This window comes from Cinclus cinclus, chromosome Z (assembly GCF_963662255.1).
Source record: "Cinclus cinclus chromosome Z, bCinCin1.1, whole genome shotgun sequence".
NCBI classification, from domain to species: Eukaryota; Metazoa; Chordata; class Aves; order Passeriformes; family Cinclidae; genus Cinclus; species Cinclus cinclus.
In genome coordinates this window covers 51,557,836-51,579,322 of record NC_085084.1, presented here as the reverse complement: position 1 = coordinate 51,579,322, position 21,487 = coordinate 51,557,836, and the positions used below count along the sequence as shown (strand labels likewise).

At 36.4% G+C, this 21,487-nt stretch overlaps 1 protein-coding gene across 1 annotated transcript in view; it reads left to right on the top strand.

Moving 5' to 3' along the window:
- Positions 1-21,487, top strand: part of DENND4C (DENN domain containing 4C) — a 47,927-nt gene that overhangs the window by 18,879 nt on the left and 7,561 nt on the right. The window contains 17 exon segments of the mRNA XM_062512876.1: positions 1,736-1,954; positions 2,948-3,093; positions 4,295-4,330; positions 4,558-4,688; positions 5,529-5,661; positions 6,118-6,324; positions 7,007-7,135; positions 7,866-8,010; positions 8,343-8,489; positions 10,659-10,797; positions 11,387-11,412; positions 11,690-11,785; positions 13,058-14,205; positions 15,722-15,902; positions 17,568-17,677; positions 19,555-19,730; positions 20,800-20,982. Coding sequence (XP_062368860.1) covers positions 1,736-1,954; positions 2,948-3,093; positions 4,295-4,330; positions 4,558-4,688; positions 5,529-5,661; positions 6,118-6,324; positions 7,007-7,135; positions 7,866-8,010; positions 8,343-8,489; positions 10,659-10,797; positions 11,387-11,412; positions 11,690-11,785; positions 13,058-14,205; positions 15,722-15,902; positions 17,568-17,677; positions 19,555-19,730; positions 20,800-20,982 — 3,352 coding nt within the window.

The window sequence follows — 21,487 nt, the reverse complement described above, 5'->3', positions numbered from 1 at the left end:
TATCATTCATTAGGAACTACTTCCTAATTCTGTCTGGAGCAAAGCCACTGGTCTTTCTTAAATATTTTTTCTATTTTTGCAATATTATAATAGCTATGTTGTATTATTTATATTTGTGTAGAGGTACTTTTATTATTATAACTGATATTTTTGTTGTAAGTGTGGAATTGTCATTTTCAGCAGTACCTGCCATTGGCTTTTTAAGAATGCAAGAGTAAACTCTAAATGTGACTTACTTGTTTCCACAATTTGGTGTACTAAAATGTTAGGATTGATTTAGAAAAGTAGTTTCAGGTGTGTATTCTTCAGAACAGGGAAAACATGGCATAGCAGATGAGTGGTTTATGTCACTTAAAGAGTCAGTGGCAAAGGTATCAGGAAAAGCAGGTTTCATATAAATTTTCAAAACCACAACCAAGTTCAGTAGCAAGATTCACTCATTGATTATGTGGATGAAGCACAAAAGGAAAATCAAATTAGAATCACGGTAGAATGATTGTAACAAAGTCTGGGAACGCAAAGGGGCAAGGGTATAAAGAGCTAGGGGAGACGCTTCTGTAGAGTCAAGAGTTTCAGAGAGGACCCACTTGCTTTCTAAATTCCTCATGAAGACTAGGTGGGACTTAGCCTTAGATTAAGGGGCCAAGTCCAGGTTTGTCTAAAGGATTTAGCAGTACTTAGTCATTGACTGATATAAAAATCATTTACAAAGTGATTTAATAAGATTTACTGTAAGCACCACAGTAACTTCATTACAGATCTGAGATGGAAATATTTGTGGTATACTTGCCATTGAGTGTTGTAAATCCATTCACACATACATGCATACAGACTCAAAGAATTGTATGCAAAGGTGTATGTACCTGTTTAAAATTCACCATGAGTTCAATGAGATACTCCCATCCCATCACAACTCTCAAGGGGTGACAGGTTGAGCTTTGAGGATTGAGTGGTACTGGGGGGTAGCCCAGACCCAGTCAGCAGGTTTCAGCAATGGTCCTCGGAGTATGGCAAACTGGAGAGCTGGTGGGCTCCGAGAGGTCCCACTGAGAATGAAGCACTGGTGCAGTCATAGCTGCCCAGGAGAGCTCAGAGGGCCTGATGGATTAGGACTAATCTTCACAGTGCCACAGAATTATTATCTTCAGTCATCTGTCTGTCTTCATCCTGTAGACTGAAAACTACTGGAATTTCCCTCAAAAAAATTCCAGTTATAATAAAATTACTACTGTTCAAACTATGATGCAGGCAAGTAGTGTGCCAAGGCTATCCATCAGGCAAGAACTGTTCTTTAGGCAGCAGCAGTTCCTGAGAACAGCCAATGCAAGGGGACCTTAAATGCTCAGGAACCAATAATCAAGGCCAAGGCCTAAAGAGAATGCCCAAGGAGACTGGAGATTGTATAGCAGCCCAAAAAGAGCTGGGTTGGGGCAGGGAGTGGAAAAAAACTACCACACATGGTGCTTTGTGTTTGTGTTGATTTATTGTTGAAAGACTATATTCAGTTGAGTATGAAGTAACATTAATTGAGCTGACATCCTTGTTATATGTCACAGGTTGCTACATGAGTTAGAAAAATACACTTCTGAGGTAATTTGCCTTTTATGTCAACCAATTCAATTGGAAAATAATAGCAGGATTTCTAATGCTTATCACTTATGAACATGGAAAAATAGAAAAAAAAATGAATGCACTGAATTTTTATTAAAAAATTGTATGTGTTGCTCATTGCTAGTTCACAGGAAAACTCAAGAAGGCTCCGCAGTGGAAATGACTCCTATAGAGGCAGATTTCTCTTGGCAGAAGAAGATGACAGAACTTGAGATGGAGATCCAGGAAGCATTTCTCCGTTTCATGGCATCTATTTTGAAGGGTTACAGAACATTCCTCAAGCCAATCACACAGGCACCTTCAAATAAAGCAACTGCTGCCGATTCCCTGTTTGATCATCAAGGTGAGGGTGGGGCAAACAAGCTGCTGATAGCATTGGCAGTGTTACAGCTTTAGAGCTGAAAAGCTGCATAACTTTAAAAGTTCAAAGTTCCCTTTGGTTCTACAGTTCTTGGAAGTATTTTTGCTGTCTAAATTTAAGCTATTTAAAATTATGTGAACACAGATACACATATACATAGAACTGCAGGTTTGTGTTAGGTCCAGTATTAGAAAAAACTTTTTTTTTTTTTTTTTAGTAGCATGATGCTCTCTCATCATGGCATATTCTGCAAGGGCATCTCTTGGGAATGCAAAAATATTTCTCAATTTGTATGACACAAAAATCTAAAAGCCCAGTAATGACGAGTGAAGTAATGGTCTTGATAGAAATGGAAAAATAGTACAGAGTGGGGCACACATCAGAAATATGGCACAGCAAGAAACAATAGTCAGCAAATGTCACTTCCCTCATCACTGTTAACTATGCAGATCTGTTCATGAGTTGGACACTACATAAAATGTCACAGGGATTTTATCTGTGGTGCCATTTTGGGTTTTGTTTCTTCTTTTGGGGTTGCTGATATTTTTTTTTTACTGGATAAGAAATTTGAGAAGATATTTTTAGGTAGTCATTTGGAGAGTTTTCAATTTTATCAGGTCCATCACCTTTTAGAATAACGTAATTTTTATTTTAGTATTGTTTTAGCTGTTGGATGCTTTTGTACATGGTCATCTTTTTCTTGCACAATGAATCAACAAACAGAGTGAGACGGGATTACATGGGTGTGATTGATTGCCAAGGATGTTAAAAAATAGCTATTAAAAATGCTGTTATTTTAATCTTCCAAATGCAAGTAGATGTAAGAAGTTGTTATTGATAAAGCAAATACTTCATGTATTAGCATCTTAAATAATTTATATTGCTTATGTGGTTTATATGATTTATGTTTATTAACACACTTCATGTGTTACTTTCTTATGGAACTTTTAACTGTGTGTTTCCTTTTATAACCAGGATTTTTAAAAAGCAGAGACCGTGCCTATACAAAGTTTTACACACATCTCACCAAAACACAGATATTCAGCCGCTTTATTGAAGAGTGCAGTTTTGTGAGTGACAAGGATACTGGCTTGGCATTTTTTGATGACTGCATAGAAAAGGTGAAAAATACGCTATTAAATAATATTTTTCTGTTCACTTTGTATTACTGTCCTGTCCTTTAGTTGAGAAGGTACATAATTTCTGCAGGAAGTATTCAACAGGATTGGAATTCTTGGTGGTTATTGCTGAGTCATTTTCCTTTCTTCGTCTTCTTGCCTGGTGATAGTTTCTGTGTTGTTGGAGGAAGTTTTAATTAAAGGCCTGTAGGATTTCTATCTATAAGATAATGTGAGAATTACCAGTACCTGACACTTTAGCAAAATACCATCCGTGTCTTCCTCTTAAATGTTAGTTTCAATCCTCTAAAGTGGAATTGCTACCAGTGGTCATCTGCCATGACCAAAAACATCGTTGTAGTTTTTCCCACAGTTTCAACTTTAAACATGCCTACTGCTTCAGATGTGGTCAGGACTGGTTTATGTGGATAACTTCCCCTTTCATTATATGTGTGTTATAAGAGAAAGACTGTGGGGTTGGGGGTGGGGGGTGTTTTTTACTTTTTTGATGGGTTTTTTTGTAGTTGTTTTTTATTTATTTTGTTTGGTTTTAGTTTTGAGTGTTTATTAATTTTTTTTAATGGAGTCACATCAGTATGGTTCTGATCTAGATAGGCTGTGGACTTTATAGCTTCATCTTTAAAATTCCAAGTTCATAATACTAAAGTTAGGAGCTAGAGAATTTATTTATTTATTTTTTTAAGGCAGATGTATAGGATTCTTTCTGGGCAGAACCTTCATTTTAATAACAAGTTCTTATAGACTGAGTCTTTGAGTCAGTATTGATTCTAATCAGATTAACATTTGTGAATGAACAAAATTTTATTTGCCTTTTCTTTTCTCTGCTAAATGTGGGGTATGCATCTAGAGAATACTTTGTTAGTAATTTATTACTGCATGTTGTCATATTGGAAATAGCTGCAAAACTAGTTTCTCTCAACTAAAAAAATAAAAGCGCTTTTCCTCTGATAGGAAAAGTGACTGACTTTGTATTTAGTAGATAATGTCATCAGACTGAAAGCATGCTGATTACTGAATTCTTCACTGAAGTATTTGAAAAAGCACTAAATTGCTTCTACAGCAATATAGAAAACTTCTGGTTTTTCTTTAATGTCTCAGCAAGTGACATGGCTTTAATAGAATTATTTAGGATTTTGGTTTTTGAGTTGAGCAGAAACTCTTAATTTGTTCTTTCTTTTCCCAGCTCTTTCCAGACAAAGGAACAGAAAAAGGAGAGAAGGTATTTGCCCTTAAAAAAGTTTAGAAATGTCTGATCCTGGAATAAAAATGGAAAGACAAGGCTATGGACTTGATATTTGAGTAATTAAATCAAGTATAATTTATATATATACAATCAAATACAGCATATATTAAATGTGTTTTTACATATTCTAACATAATTGATGTGAAGAGGACATTTTGTTACAAAGCCAAACTCTGTATTTAGTGTACAAACACTGTTTTCAGGTTGATGTAGATTCTGTTGAAGATGCACACTTGATTGAGCTTGATGAGTCACAAAAAAGTGAACACACAGTGTTCATAATGCCACCAGAACCACCTGCTGATGATGGACAGGACCGAGTGCCAAAATACAGGTACAAGTTAGACAGTCACATAGAGTGAAACTAGAGTGCTTATGATGTTGCATCTGCAAGGCAGATGTTCCATGCTGGTGCAAGACTTGGCTTAATACCATTGTTCAGAAGAGCTCATTGGAAGAAGATATGAGCTGCCCAGATTCTGGTAACCTTCTGAACCTCTAGAAGTCAGGGGTTTGAGTGTGTGTTTGTGAGAGCATGTGGATTATGGTATAAATTTTTCAATAACTTCTTGCCGACTTTATAGTAATACTTCTCTGCATGTATTCAGTGACCTTCTTCCTGTTTGTGCCATTTCTGTGTATTTTGTAGCAAGTGCAGTGCTCTTTGTTCCATGTTGGGAATGATGAAGGGTGGGTTATGAGTCTACCCAATACTACTGATCTGCAGACAATGAACCAAAACAACAAAACATTCACTCCACTTTTAAGATTTCTTGCATTCAGGCTTTTTCACCCCTGTGCAGGAAGTGTGGAGTTTCAGATACTCTGGGTATAATTTGTTTCTTCCTGCCTCTCTTGGAGATCGTGAGGTTCTGTTTTTTGCTGTTGTCCTTGTTAATCATAGTTTGTACTCCCCTGGCCTTCATAACATGGTAAACAGTCTGGTTCTTATTTCCATTTTCTGCGGAGGTTTAATGTCAAAGGCATCTTATTGTAGTATCTTGTGAATAAGGCTAAAAAGATCTTGCTGCTTTCTCTTTAGTTTTCTCCTAGTTCTTTATTCAGCTGTTAGTATTTTTTTTTTTTACATATCAGTTGTCTTTGCATGGCTTTCCTGCTATGAGCAGGTATGTGAAAAACTTTTATTTTCTGTTTTTTTAAATCATCTGTATAGCTATAAAAACTTCCCACGACTAGATTTCAAGCTCTTTGACAGGCCACAGGAGCTCAAGCTCTCCTTCAGCAGACACCCAGCTGGAAGCAGCATTTCAAATAGTCCAGCCCTCATGGCAAAGAGGACAAAACAGGTCAGATGAGTCTCACTGCAATCACTGTGTGATCACTGAAAGATACAATTTTCTTGGTAAAACTGCCACTGCCTGTTCATACTATAAGTTAATGTTGTTAGAGGTTTGGTCTCTGTAACTATTCGAATGAACACTTAAAAATAAAAGAACCAGAAGAGGTTAAAAAATTATCGTCTGAGATTACGGTTTATTGTCAAATGCATTTTTAAGCTTTAGAGTGTAATATAAAATAAAATTAAAATTAATGTTTATTGTGGGGAAAAAAAAGATTGATCCTGATGCTAGTTTTTACTTGCAGAGAGTCTTAATAAGAGAATGGTAAAAAGGGATCTTCAACTGAATGTGTGCCTATTAGTATTAAGTTCTTACTCTTAAGGAGCCAGTATATGAGTTAGATTTCTAGATTCAAGATGTTACATCTTTTGTCTGCTTTTGTGTTTTGTTTCACCCTTACAGGAGATAAAAACAGCCCATAAATTAGCCAAGAAGTATTACGTAAGCCCCTCCCAGTGGGCTAAGTGTCTCTTCAGTCATAGTTACAGCCTGTGGTTTATTTGTCTGCCAGCCTATGTCAGAGTTGCACATCCCAAGGTCAAAGCACTGCAACAAGCATATGATGTTCTGATTAAAATGAGGAAAACTGATGTGGAACCACTAGATGAGGCAAGTGCAAATCAAATAAAGTTACATGACTGTGAAATAGAAGACAAGGTGCAAATACAGTGTGTTTTGCTGACACCACTAGGTTAAGTGTACTTATGGTTAGACCTGTGTTAAAGCCACCTTAAAATAATCTCAAGTCAACTTAACTATGGCAACTGGAGATTAATTATCTTTTTTATCCACAGCATAGTGTCTGCTGGGTCAAGTATTCCAGCTCAGTGTTGCTGGTCTTCCCACAGATGACTTCCAGAAGGAAGTTCATGAATGTCCCTGGCTTTTTATTGCACTTTAATTAATGCTTTGCACCTTACTGCACTGAGGGGATAGTGGGTTTGTGTGCAGCATATTATTCTTACAGTAGTATCTACAGGCACATAGCAGCAAGTTTTCCTGCTTTTCACATGGGCACCTTACTTTATGTATTTCTCAAATAGAAGAGCTGAGTGAAAAAAAAAAAAATCAGCATGCTCAACAGTGTGACTGATGATGTTATTTCAGGTTTTATGACTTGATGTTTAATTTTTGTTCCCTCTTCTGGCTGTAGCATGTTATGTAGCATGCTAACTGGTTGTTCTCAGAGTTTTCCCACGTAAAATGTGTAAAAGTTGGAAACCAGAAAAGAGCTTAAGATGCTTCACAATTCTTGTCCTTACTCCATTTACGCATTTATGTATCTTGTCAGGTCTGTTACAGAGTAGTAATGCAGCTCTGTGGACTGTGGGGTCAGCCTGTTCAGGCTGTGAGAGTCCTTTTTGAAATGAAAAATGCTGGAATACAGCCAAATGCCATCACCTATGGTTATTACAATAAGGTAAGGGTTCAGTGTCTTTTGCAGTTGACACTCCCAATGTCTGGTAGCATGTTTTTAAGGTTGTGTCTTGCAGCTCTTCACTTGGATTTGCCGATTCTGTTGGTCAAGCAGTCTGTTTGGACATGCTTACAGAATGGCTGAATCAACACTAAATATTTTTACACTGTTAAATTTACATTCCCATGCTGTTTGGCTAACCAAAAATTCTATTGAAATATGGATTTACACTGTTTCCATTTGCAAATTTTGGAACCATCTAGTGCTTCCATGTCAAATAAATCCATTCTATGGTGTATTCTTTAAGGTAGAAGATCCAAGACAGATGAAGGCTGGGATTAAGCTAGTTGAAGTAGCCTCCCACTCCTTCCTTGTTTCCAAGTTCCTGTAATATCCTGCTGAAACTACATAGTAAACTATATAAAGGAAAATGAAAGGAGGTGCTGCTGTGGTCTTCTGTTGCTATGAAAATATATAGATAAGAACAAAACTTGTTTAATTAAAAACATTTTGATCCATTGTCTGGTTTTACTCAGCTGTTGTATACTGAGCTGTGGAATAAAATGGAAGAGCTCATAAAAATTCAAGTATTTGTCCTACTTCACATGGTTTACAGTAAATTATTCTTTTTTCATTAGGAGGGGGGGGGAAAAGCTTCTCACCATACTGTATTTTTTTTTTTAATGTAGCTTCCTTACTGTTTTTGTTTTTGCAAAAATGTGTCTTTGTGCAGGCAGTTTTAGAGTCTTCTTGGCCTAGTGGTAACCGCAGTGGCGTATTCCTGTGGACAAAGGTGCGAAATATAGTTCATGGCACAGCGCAGTTTAGGCAGTGCTTAAAGAAATCAACCCAGAGCCCACAAGTGCCTGTGATATCAGGTAAAAAGTTAGTTGAAATTGATTTATTTCTGGTGAACAAAGGCGTGACATGCTTTCTGAGGGATTGCAGCTAACACTGTGGCTTTTTAAAGTGGAAAATCTGTCCTTAAATGTATAAAAATTGATATTTGCGAACTTGATGCCTGTAACGGGATTAGAATGTCTTTTGCATACTGAAGAATTAATTATCTTGATTTCTGTTGCCAGAATTTCCTACTCTTATTTCATATGTGGAAGCAGAAGTATTTACTGTTGTCTGAAGAGGTTAGATTTGTTAAAAACCTGAATATTGAAGTCCTCTCTCACTAACCAGCTCTCGTTCATGTCTTTAGCTCTGCGGAGTCCCACAGGTGGAAGTGATGGGGACATGGTGAGCCATGGTAGCGTGGATAGTTCTAATGATGCTAACAGTGGGGAGCACACCCTCTTCGTCAGTGACTTAGTCAGGCTTGATTCCGTTGATAATCACTCTAGCACAGGTACTAGATTCTGCTGGGTTTGCTACTAACAGTTCCCCAAAAGGCTAAATTTTGTAGTCTTCTGTTGATTTCCCCTTCACAACTACTACTTTCCCTTCTCGAGGCTGTAGAGAAGTGTGGAGTTAATCTCTGTAGAAAAAGAAGTACACTATTATTGAACGTTTCTCCTGTACTGCACATCATTCTGGTTCAGAATGTACCATAGCAGAAATACTGTTATATTAAAATATTAAAATAAGTGTTTTGCTGGGGTCTCATGTACCTTGCTTTTTGTGTTGATCTTCAGAAAAGGTATGAAGCCTCTAGCATATGAGGCTGTTTTTTTGCATGTTGTCATTTTTTTACAGAAATGGTAGTCTATGTCAGTAAAGTCTTGCCGTGAAAGGAAAGGAGTGATATTTGGTAAGGTGATTAGAAGGTAACACTTGAAAATACATTTTCATGGTAGTATCTCAGAAAGGTCTAATTAGCGTCCATGGAATTATTATGTTATGTTAGGTTATGGTAAACTATGCTTTTAAAGGCTATATTCAAGTGTCTTGATAGTAGTTGCTAAATTTCAAAATTAATACAGAAATTGTCAGAAGGTTTTAGGTTTTTAGGAGACACCATGGAAATGGAAAGGCAGGTGATAAGCTGGAGAAAAACTCCATGTTAAACATAGTGTGCACTCCTCCTGACAAACAGAAGTAAAAAGAGTGCACAGGAACTTTGATAATTTGAGATGGCAAAAATGCATGGTTGTTCTTATGTGCTTTAGTACTGATCATATCCTACCTGTGCAGTCTCAACTAAACTTCCTTTCTGTGTGTACTTCAAAACTTAATGTACAAAATGATTCTTGCACACTCTTCATGTTTTTAATATCTTGAGCCCTTCTGTAAAAAGAACTTTGAGTCTGATTCCTGTGCTTCGTCTGATACGTCTGCCTAGATTACTGAACTTCCCTTCTCTCTGCTCTTTGTTGCTCTGCTTTTTGTTCTTTGCTGTCTCTCGGGTGCCGCATTTGTCCTTGGCTCTCACGGTGTGGGGTGCAGACTTATGGTGTGAAGCCTTGGATGCACGTGTGCATTATTTCTACCCTTGAATGTTACTCCTGCAGGTAATTTACCCATTTATTGATGGGGTATTGGCACTTCTGCTCAAGGCAGGGATAGTAACATTATTGAAAACCTGATAGAGAGAAAATAAGCACCAAAGAATGTCAAAACTTTTAACTTTTAAAAAGTTTTTAATATAGTAGCCAAATGTTTTAATTGATGGCTCCTCAAATTTTAAATTATTTTTAGCATAGTTGTTATTTATTTGTTGGTAAAATAAATAGCAGTGATATGTATGGGAAATGAATTGTATGTGTTACCCAAGTTTTATGGAGCTTCCTAACACCTTTCACACTCAATAACTTACTTTGATCTTTTTTGTTACAATAATGAATGCTAATACGTGCTCTGAAGTATATAAATAATCCCGTTTGTTGCTGAGAAATATGTCTATATAGTCTTTTTGCACATGCAGCAGCACTTCAGATAGAAATAACAGAGAAAAGAGACTTTCTGGATTTTTTTTCATGTGAAAAACTTTTTTGATTACTGTAAACTTTTGCTTTTTAGTGACTTACAGCTGGCAAGTTTATCTGGTATAGCAGAGGAGCAGAGTTTTTAAAAAATGTTTATAGTTTTACTCTTTTTTTCTATTATAATTTATACTTTGGCATACAGTGAAAAGATATGGCACAGTTTATGGTAAAGATTTTTTTCTAGGGCTGTATTCACTGTTAGAAGCTTGCTCAGTTATGGCTGTGCTTGTCTAAATTTCATTTGTTATTTTTTTGAGAATTTAGCTTACCCAACAGTTAAATATTTCATGCTAATGCAATAGGAAAGGAATGAAAGCAGATACAGTGCATTAAAAGTAGTCACCATAGTGTTTCTAGGGGAATAAGTCATACTTAATATAATTAGAAAAGTAAATTTGGATTGGTATAGCCTAGTTATCTCTGGTATTGTCATCCCTGAGCAGATCTTTCCACAAATTCAATATTTTGAAGATCTTACTATGAACTTTTCTAGAGAGTCAACATGTGAAACAAATAAATTTCAGATCCTTTATTTTGTCATTGAAAAACAAACTTAGGAAGGAAAAATTAACTTAAAGCATTTATTCTAACAGGTGGTCTGTCAGACCAGGGTTACAGATCCAAGGATGAACTTTTGAGAGATGCTGAGGATAGTCTTCCTGCAACCGAAACACAAGTAGAGAAAGATACTTCTTCTAACATTGAAGACTTAATAAAAGGTTAAGTATGCGTGTTTGTGTTGGTTAAGTTGGTAATAAATGTGGTAATAAATGCATTAGATTACCATAGATACCCAGTGTATTGAATTAATAATGTTCCAAGGCTCAGAATACAACAGATTTCATCTAGTTATTTTTCTTCTGTGTCCTAAATTGTAGCAGTGCAGTGTGCGTAGGTAGAAATAGCCTTTTATTAGATTAACTTAATATAAATGGAAAAATTGGACAAATGTTGGGTACACAGTAATTTGCATTCCATTCCTCTCATCTATCTGTTAGAAATCTTGACAATTTTTTTAGCTGTACTTCCTGACCTAATAAAAGGCACTGCTTTTTTTTACAAACTCTTCTCAGCTATAGACAGCCTTATGGTCATCTCCTGTCTTCTGTTCAAATTTTGCCCTTAGTTTTTTCATACTTTTTTTGTTTTCATTACTGAATTTGTTTTCATATCTGGGTCATGAGACTTTTTGTGAGTTAGGGCTTTTAAAGCTCTCGTTAAACAAATAGCCCTGCATGAAAATCTGTGAACTACTGTTCTGCTGTGGTTAGTTGAAAAAATACCATGGAGAGAAATTGGCAAATGCTGTAACCCTGTGAAGAGCTAAGCACTCTCTGCACAATGCTGGCAGCTATAACCTTTCTGGGCATTGCTTCCAGGAGGTGCTCAGTACCTAGTAGACCGATCCTTTAGTTTGTTACTACATAAGGTGTCAGTTGGAGTTCGTATTGTACATACCAGTGCAAATAATTACTAAGTTAAATCTTAACTTTATATCTATATGCATGTATGTATGTATGTATGTATCTGTATATCTGTATCTATATATATACTAATGTTCACATTTTCTTTCATGCAGAGATTTCTACAGAAAAACCTTTTGAAAAGCAACAGCTGAATATAGAAACTCCGAGCCCCGCTGAACCACCTGCTTGGGGTAACAGTATTGTAAAAGTTCCATCAGGCATTTTTGATAGCAGTGGAAGAAAGAGCAGTAATGGTGAGTCACTGGGTGAAGCAGAGCTTGCTAAAGTCCTGATCTTGTTGTATTTGGTGTTTTGCAATCTGTTTCGTGTTATGAAAAGAAACAAAACTTCAAGGTGCAGATGTCTCACATAATGTTTGCATTCCACATTGGTCAGATGACATAGAAGGAACCTGTGGATTCTAAGGTAGAAAATCAAGATTTTCCCTGCACTGCACTGAGTGTTTTACTAATATACTAGGAAACAAATAGAAATAGTGTCTCCAGTCTTGATTTTGTCATCTAAACCTTGCTGATCTTGGACAAGTCTATTCCTTCAGCTTGCATTGTCAATCTATAATGCAGGAACAATGTGCATAGTCTTTGCTGTATAAAATTTCTTCACTTATATCAAGATTTGTGATGAGGAAGATTTGTGAACATATAAAAGCCAAATCTTGGAGATCAATTTTCTTTCTGCATTTATGTCGATCCTTTACTGACACAAGGTAGTTCAGCCTCAGTGTGGCTTGACAGCACAGAATGGAGTCCTAGGTAGGAAGTTGCCTGGAACATTTGGGCAATTATGAGAACTGATGGATAGCCAAGAAGCAGCATTGGTGTGACACTCAAACACCCTCCTCCAGAGGGTGGATATGGTACAACAGGTCTTCTTTTGACATCCTAATATAGTAGAATTTCCAAATTTATTCAAGTTTTAACCTAGCTAAGACAGCTATCTAGGTAGTAAATATTCCTAATTACCCTGAGGAAATAGGAATTATTTTAAGCTAATATTAGTTTAAATCTTCTACATGCTAAACTTAATTAGCATTTTCTAAATATACAGCTGTGTCATAAATGAAATAATGCATCTGCACTGGGCAGACACACATGATTGTTTTTTTCAGAACCAGAATGAACTGTGGAGTTTCATGTTTAAATCTGTGAACATAGCTCTTGGCGGGGGAAGAAAATCAAAGCCAACCAGTGCAACTTTCAACTAAAATTATTAATTTCCTTTAGTTCACGGATATAGTGCTAGCTCTCTGGGTGTTGGCACAGGGAAAGGAGGTAGAAGCCCATAAACATCTTTGACTCCAAAGAGTAGGTGGCTTTTGATCTGCAGGATGTCTTTGCAGTGAAATAACGTGTTCGTGCTAGTGTAACTTCTTAGTGGATATCTGGGGACTGTAGTACTCCCAGTCTTCTCTGTGCAAGGACACTAAGGAGCTTTCACATGGTTTCAAGAAATAAACATTTTTGGTGGCTGCGGATACGATATTATAAATGCTTTTTCTCTTTTAGAAACTGTTTCTAGCCCACTGTTCCTAACTCAGGATTCAGTCGAAGATACAGTCTTTGTTAATGTTTCTCCTAAGAAAACAAGTGATAAAAGACAGAAGAGGCAAAAGCTGTTTTCAGAGAGAAGCTGCAGTTTCAGCAGTGAAAGCAGAGCTGGAATGCTGCTGAAAAAAGGCAGCTTGGACTTGCATTCTAAAGAAATAGCAATAATGATGGGAGCAGATGCCAAGATCCTAACAGCAGCTTTATCTGGAGTCAAAACTTCACCCTCTCATATGAATAAATTCCACAGCTTTGAAAATATCACTGACCAGCAGGTTTCTGACATAAGTGGCACTTGGAGTGGTGTGACTGAGAGTGATTTGGACCTAGAACATAGGTCTTCACCAGTGCTGGAAGAACCTGGGGAAGGACAGGAGCACCTTGAGAATGGAAGAGATGGAAACCTGTCCACAGCGGAAGACATGAATCTTGAACAGTCAGCTGAGTCTAAAATCCAGAAACCAGAATCCAAAGATGCAACTGCTAAAAGGAGTAGCTTTTATGGAGTGGTTAAGCCTATTGAAAGGGAAGATGTTGAAGTAGGCTTGGACCCTCTGTCTTTGCTAGCTACTGACAGCACACAACCAGGTTATCCAGAACCTGGGGAAAAGCTGATGTCACCAGTTGCAGCACGTAATTTGGCAGATGAAATAGAGAGCTATATGAATTTGAAGAACCCATTGGGTAGTAAATTTCCAAGCATGGAACTGCATAAGCCAGATAAGGAAGCAGAAGCTTCTGGTACACTTGGTCACTCCCAAGAAAGGAGATCAAGCCTGCCTTTGGATTCCATCCTGCCATCATCCAAGTGTTACGAAAATCGAAGAAGTCCTTCTGTCTCCAGATCCAAAACATTCACTGGACGATCAAAGCAACAAACACATCCACAAGTTCAAAAGGAGCGGTCTTCATCTTTAACAGGACTGGGCCGTTCTTCTCCACATGGCTCATTGGGAACTGTGGTAACAACTTTATCCAATCTGAAGTTAGACAATATACTGTCTGGACCAAAAATGGATGTTTTGAAATCAGGCATGAAGCAGGCTGCCAATGTGGCCAGTAAGATGTGGGGAGTTGTAACATCAGCATATAGTTACTCAGATGACGAGGTAAGTGTTTTTCAGTATTAAAAGTTCAAGGACACAGAGTTAGAGGGCTAACTTCTATGTCCAGAAGATTGCTTCTCTAGGTGGTGTTTTTTATTAAGTATTGGCTTTTGTTAGCTAATAAAAATTACACTTTGCCTATGGTGTTTTTCCTTGCCGTTAAAAAAACCACACTTTTCAGACAAAAGCAAATTTGATGATCTCACTACAGTAAGTTTTGGCATTTTGTTCTCAACATTTCTCCCATTTATTTTTCTTTTTATTAATATGTAGAAATCCTGACAAGTACAAATTTATGTCACCTTAAATGATGCCATACTGCCCTGACTTACTTAAGAAAACTAGGTTGTGAAAATAAATTACATACCCAGTCAGTCAGGTTGGTGAGGGTAAAAGTTGAAAGTAATAAGGAATAGCCTGAGATGTAGTAAATTTACTTATCAGGAATTTGGAAACTAAATGTTATGGTTCTTCTGTGATTAATGGTGTTTTTCAGGGTTTCACACAGTAATGACAAGAATGAAACAAGATACAGGGGAATGAATATTGTAACTTCCTCTTTTCTTGCTATGTCTTGTTATTGTGTTTTCAAACACAGTTTTCTCAGTTAGAAAGGCCTCTCCTTGATCCAGTTAATCCCTCAATCTGGTGTTTGGTTTTAAGAGTTTTTTTTCTCTCCTCTTCAGGCTATTAAAATAGCTTCTTGTTGCCTTTTGCAAACTCTGCTTTCTTTGCCCAGCCTTCTTAAAAGGTAGAGACTAGGAAGATAGCTTTGACTTTATTTCTATGTGAAACAAATTTAACTGATGCCACTAATAGGGTCTCTAGTACTAAATAAATAAATTAATTAATTCTTATTTTTAACCAGATATTGCCTGTGACAATGAAATCTTGCTGCCTAGTTTCTTTCTTGAGATTTTTTCCTATGATCTGTGTTTTCTTCTGTCCTTTTCTATTAGAACTGTTGCATAGAATTTTGTTTAATGGCACATAATTCCAAGGATGTGACTTACTTTACTTTTCTTCAGGCATCCTTTATTCTCTCCTATATTATTTTTTGAACTTACCTTTTTTTAATATCCTAATTATTGTTCTTTATGGCATCTTGTGATTTGGTGACTGAATTATTGCTGCATCATTTCAGCTGATGTGTTTCCTTCCAGTCTTAAATTCTGAAAATAAGACTTTAACTTGAACTTTTTTTCTGATAGTTACTTCATTTTGTTTGATGTCTGACAAATCACTCTTCTGTATAATTTTTCCTGTTTCTCCTGTAATGAAGAAATTTATATCCCTACTGTTTTCTCACTCAGTTTGACAGTTATTCAATATCCTCCTGCTTTGTCCAGTATCTGCACTTTTTGAGGCTACATGAATTTATCATACATCTGATAGTTTTTTTACATCAGGATTTCTCTTAATCTGCTAGTTTAATTATTTATTCCTTAGGATAAAGATGGCAGTCAAATAATGGATGTGGAAGTACTCAAAAATGCTACTTTTTCTTCTTGCATTAAAGGAAGAAAACCATCAACAAGACTATAACTTCCCTGTGGGCTTTGAAGACAATATTTTAGGAGATAATCTGTCATCAAAAACTGGACTCCCAGGCCTGCTTACAAATGAGCTTGCACAAAGCACTACTAGTCTTGGCAGCAGCAGCAGTGGTGGAGATGTAGGAAGACAGCATTACAGTGCAGGTGAGATAATTTTGTTTTGTTTTCCCCTGATAACTTGATTATAATACAACAAACAGGAAAAACTGTTGTATGTGAAATCACTCCAGACACTGGAAGCGATATGTGATACGTGACATGATAATGTGAAATTATTTCAATCCCTTAAGAGAATTGCAAGCAAATTTTTACTTCCATTCTATACTCTTCTCTTGCTGTAACAAGTAGCTAATGCTTCTCTCTTCATCGAATATATAAAAAGCAGATACGATATGCAGGAGTTTAAACATAGAAATGCTTCCTGTGTATGTGATAGGAAGATTGCTAACTAGTTATAGAAAGGAACACCTGCTCATTCATGTAAAGTCATAAGACCTTTGGAAATATTAATAGTGAAGTAATAATACAGAAAAGATGAGCAGTTTGGGAACTGCAAATAGTTGGATAACTATCAGAGACAGATCATTGTCTCATTTACTCATGAGGGAGTAAAGAAGCTAACCAACTAAAACCAAACCAACAGATCAGCCCCATAGTTCCATGTGCACAAAAAACCTAAAGCAATACCCACCAGAAGTTACTCATCTGTACCATGGAATAGGTGTTGCTGGATACATACTTGATTTGAACTTATGTAGGTAGATAGTTGATGACTGTGAGCCTATCACAAACAGTGCTTCCCTCCTCCCTGCCAGATGTAAAACTGGATTAAATAGATCTAGTAATTTTCAGTTCAGATTCAATTCAGTTAGATTTAATTCTTATTTTGAGGAAAAAGATGTGTTTCTGAACAGCTGTGGGGTTGGTTTAGGTCTCTTTGCAATAAAATACTTCAGTGATGTAAATATTTTTTGTAAAGCAGTCTGCATCAAGAGAGGAAGAACTGTCTTGCATACTGGACATAAGGTGGCCCTGTATCACAAAATCTTGACAAGACATCTTCTAGTCCCAGTTAGTTGGGAGGGTTGTAAGAGCTAACTGTAAAGAGTGGCAGCCAACAGGGTATGTGAAATTTGTTCACAAACATAATCTTGAGCTGAAAAAACAGAGGAGCCTTCTTTATGATGAGGGGGTACTGGTGGTGATGTTTTTAATAGAAAAATTTGGGCTTGTAAAAAAACAACTTTGATAATTTTGCCTTCTAGGAGTGATTCCAACCATTTCCTTTTGGTGAATGTATTTCAATTCTTTTTCCCCTTTTCCTGGACAAGGCTCATAACCATAAAACCTAGCATTACCAAAGAAAGAATATTTTTTTTAGTGCAGTGTTAATCAGGGAAAATCTAGGTGTAGTAATGGAATTTTTGGTATCATATGCCTCACCTGGTGATGCCCTTACATTTGCTATTTATATATGGATATATTATTTAAGAAATCATGACTAACTTTTTAGAGCTGGTCAATATACACTGAGGAATCTTACTGCTCTTTACCAGTCTATTTTTTGTTTGTGTTTCTCTTTTACTAATCTGTATTTTATTTTGTTAGAAAAGTAACCTTGAAATGTTAATCACAAACATTATATTTCTCTATATTGTTATTGGAATATCAGTGAATTGCAGATACTCATATCTTTGGAGATCTTTTGGTGCAATTTTCTTGCCTTGATTGAACAGCAGTTAGTTTCTTTGGGATTGGATTAATTATTCTTTGCTTGAATACTAGACTCAAATTACTCTTTTTGTACAGGTGAAGTTTCATTCCCAAAAAGTATGAAAGTTCTAGATTCTGAGAAATCAGAGCACAGCTCTTCACATAATACTAGTTTATCCAGCATTTTCCAGAACTATGCAATGGAGGTAAGATTATTAAACTCATAGATGAAAGCTATCATTAGTCAATAGTAGTTAAATAGCAGTTAAACAATTACTTGTTTAGTTGCATTGTGGTTGGTTTTTTCAAAACAAATTTTCCCTGCTTCTACTGCAGAGGTGCTTAATTCTTGTAGCTTGGAGTGCAACGGCAGCTTTAAATAGAAGAGTGTCTTAAATGCTTTCATGCATCCGTCATATATAGAGAGAAAAATACATTGAGGGAAGAATCAACACTTGAAGTGAAAGAGAGGTTGGAGATGAAACAGGATCTTTTGTGGGGTTCTAAATTTTATTTTCCCTGTGAAAATTAGTTGTTATTACATAATTGTGATGAGTTGACAACAGCCAGCACCAAAGCCCTCACACAGGTATTTGCTTAATCCCTTTTAAATGGGCAACAGAATTGAAAGGGCAAAAGAAAAAAAGCTTGAGGGTTGAGATAAAAATAATTTAATAAATGAATTTTGGGGAAAGATTGAAAAGAGGGAGACACAACAAAAAGAAAATAGTAATGCAGAGATCAGTCAGCACCCTGACGCCTCAAGGAAGAGCTACCTTGGAAAAAAACACACAGAGTTTTATATCTGAACTTGATTTTACACAGTGCCATTTGGTCAGCTGAGGTCAGCTGTCCTGTCTGTGTCCTCTCACAGCCTCCTTGTGCACATAATGAGTGTGCACATAATGAAAAAAGTCCATGATGATGTATAAAGCCCTGTGCAGCAATAACTAAAACATCAAAATGTTATCAATTAACATGGAGCAGGATACCTGGTCTGAAACACAGGACTATAAAGAATACTAACAAGAAAATTAACTCTATCCTAGCCAAATCTAATTAAACAATGTTTTAGTATGGTTCTGTGTTTCAGTTATTACCTGTAGATGCTTTCAGATTTCAAATAAGTAGACAATGCAATGGTCATGGAGTTAGTCTTGGTTTCTTTTCTTTCAGCTGCAGTGTTATTTTGCTAGATCCAGTGTCAATTTATGTTTGGTGTTCTGGACATCTAGGCTTGTTGAGCTTCTGCACTGTATTATATAAGGGGTATATAGCATAGTGAAAATGTTATTATAATGAGTATTTAAGTTATATTAGCTCTAAAAATTATTAGAAGATGTTTGATGTGTTCGTTTTTTGTGATTTTTCACCCATGTGACTGAAAAAATGAAGTAAGAGGAACAAGGTGTATAGTCCATTCTTCAGTTAGTACAGGATTAATTTTACCATTTTTTCTCCAGTTTTCTGTCTAGTTCAGTGGTGAGACTTCTGTTAGGTAGAGACACAACATTCAGGTTTTCCACTTGTATTGCATTTGCATGGCAAGGATTTGGTAGTAGAGGAGCTGCCAGAACTTTCCCCTATGTCAGACAGAACCAATGACAAGCCTTTTGTCATATTTTTCCTCCCCTGTTCACCAGAACAGAGAGATTGCTAGAGTGGCTTTAGTGAGCACCTGATATCCAGCCAGTGTCAACACACTACACTATTATAAAGGTTTATTTTGTGTTTGCTGGGTTTTGTGGGATTTCGTTCCTCTTTTTGATAATTCGACATGCATTTATTTATACAATTCAAAGCAATTTGTATATAATTTTTATATGCTCCATAGAAGCAAGCAGCTGCAAATGTTAAATTAGTAGCCTTTTAGGGTAATGCTTGTTCTATGTCAGAACTAAATCACTGATGTTTTCATTTGATATGTAAAATTAATATGGATTCTGGTGGTATGATGAGATAGAAGTGGTGAACTCATTTCTCCCCACTAGCCTTATGATACCTGTTAAACTTCTATGGGTACTAAGCCTATAAAAAGCAATTGTAAAAGAAACCAAATAATATTAATTCTTTGCTGTCCTAGGTCTTGATGTCAAGCTGCTCTCAATGTAGAGCTTGTGATGCTTTGGTTTATGATGAAGAAATAATGGCTGGGTGGACAGCAGATGACTCAAACTTGAACACTACCTGCCCTTTCTGTAAAAGTACCTTCCTGCCTTTGCTTAATGTTGAATTTAAAGACCTTCGTGGCTCTGCAAGGTCAGTGCATTTTATAGATACTCTGTTTCTGCCTTTGTACCTGTGCATGGTTATATTTTGGCTATATTTTTCACAAGAGGATCTTTTTATCTTTCCCCATCTATATGTACACTAGAATGTTAGTGCCTATTTGATGGCCATGATTGTACTGAAGGAAATCCTAAGTTGTGTAAACACTTGCATTGCATTGTAAAACAGCCAAAATCCAAACAACTGGTTGCCTTTTTATCACTTTCTCATTTCATATTTTCTTTGTAAGCATAACTGTACAGAAGGTGTAAGTCAGTTTTCATTTTGTTTTGATGTTAAAAAGAAGTCTATGGACTTCAAAATTTATAAAAGCATATCTAGAGGTTTTAAAATCTTCAGCAAAGAATTTTTCCCAAACCAAGTTTGCTAGCAACTTCTAGTTCCAGATGCTCCACCTTTTTGTTTCTCCATTTTAAGCTTCTCTGCTTACTATTTTTAACCTCTTTTAGTTGCACTGTGAATAATAGAACCTTATTATAAGTTCCAGTTCTCACTGTGGTGCTTATTGCTGTGAAACAGAGGTTCCACTAGTGTTCTCTAATGCAGAAATTGCAGTTAAACAAAGGCTCCACTAGTTCTCTAATGCAGAAATTGAACATCTGTATTAACTGTAGAGTGTGTACTTCAGAGCTTAGCAAAGCAAGACACATTCATGTTGTCATGTGCTTACAATGGTGTATGATCGTGTAGTCTGTAATGTCACATTACAAAAACTATTTTCACTGATGTGTCACCTATTAATAAATACACTGTTGTTGATTTGATACTATGACAAACTAGGGTCACTTGTAATGATTTATGTCTAGTAGGATGTCCTCTTTTGCAGATCAAATCTCTCTATATGTGAATTTACTCTGCCTGTATAAGTTGCAGGGGTGAGAGTAGAATGAAATTTGTCCTGTTGTCAAGCTTTTTAGTGTTGTGTTTATTTTATTTTTTGCTATTTTTGAAAAGTAAATGTAGAAAATTATAACTTTATGATTTTATGCTTATATCTTTACCTTTGTATTTTTCTCCCTCCCATTCATTCTGTAACTAGCTTTTTCCTGAAGCAAAGTACCTCAGGAGATAGTTTACAGAGTGGCACCCTTCCAATAACTACGGATCCTCTGGAGCAGAAACTGTTGACCAGTCCAGCCGTTGCTGACTTAATCAATTTTTCAGATCACCTGCAGTCCAGCCACACCATAGCTGAAGAAACCAGCTCTGCAGCTGAGCAGGGGTAGGTAAAACAGGATTGTTAATTCTGTTAGAAATGCATCAGTAGTTCCACACTTGTAAGATTGTTTTTTATATCAAATGTGTATAAAGTACAGTTGTAACTTGAGGATTATCTCTTTCCTTTCTCACTTTTTGCATGTTTTAAGCATGCTTTTATCAGTTTGAACTCATTCCACAAAGTGAGTAGGTTCTAGAGATAGAGCTATAAAAGTGACACTTCATGTCCAACTGCTGTTGGTGAATAGGCAAAACCTCTACTCAGTGTGGTTAAAACCCACTCACCATTTAAAGTCCAACAGAAATTCAAGTGTTGCTTCTCCTTTCCTTGTATGCATGATTAATAAGAAGAACACTGCATTATGGGAAAAATAAGTCCATTTGCTGGAACATTTTGCTTGATAGAAAGTTCTGGGAGCACTCAAGACTTGTGCAGGGCTTGTGTTCTATCACAAACAAAACCTGTGTAAAATTGAAACTCTAAAATATAGTATCATTTTTGAAACAGT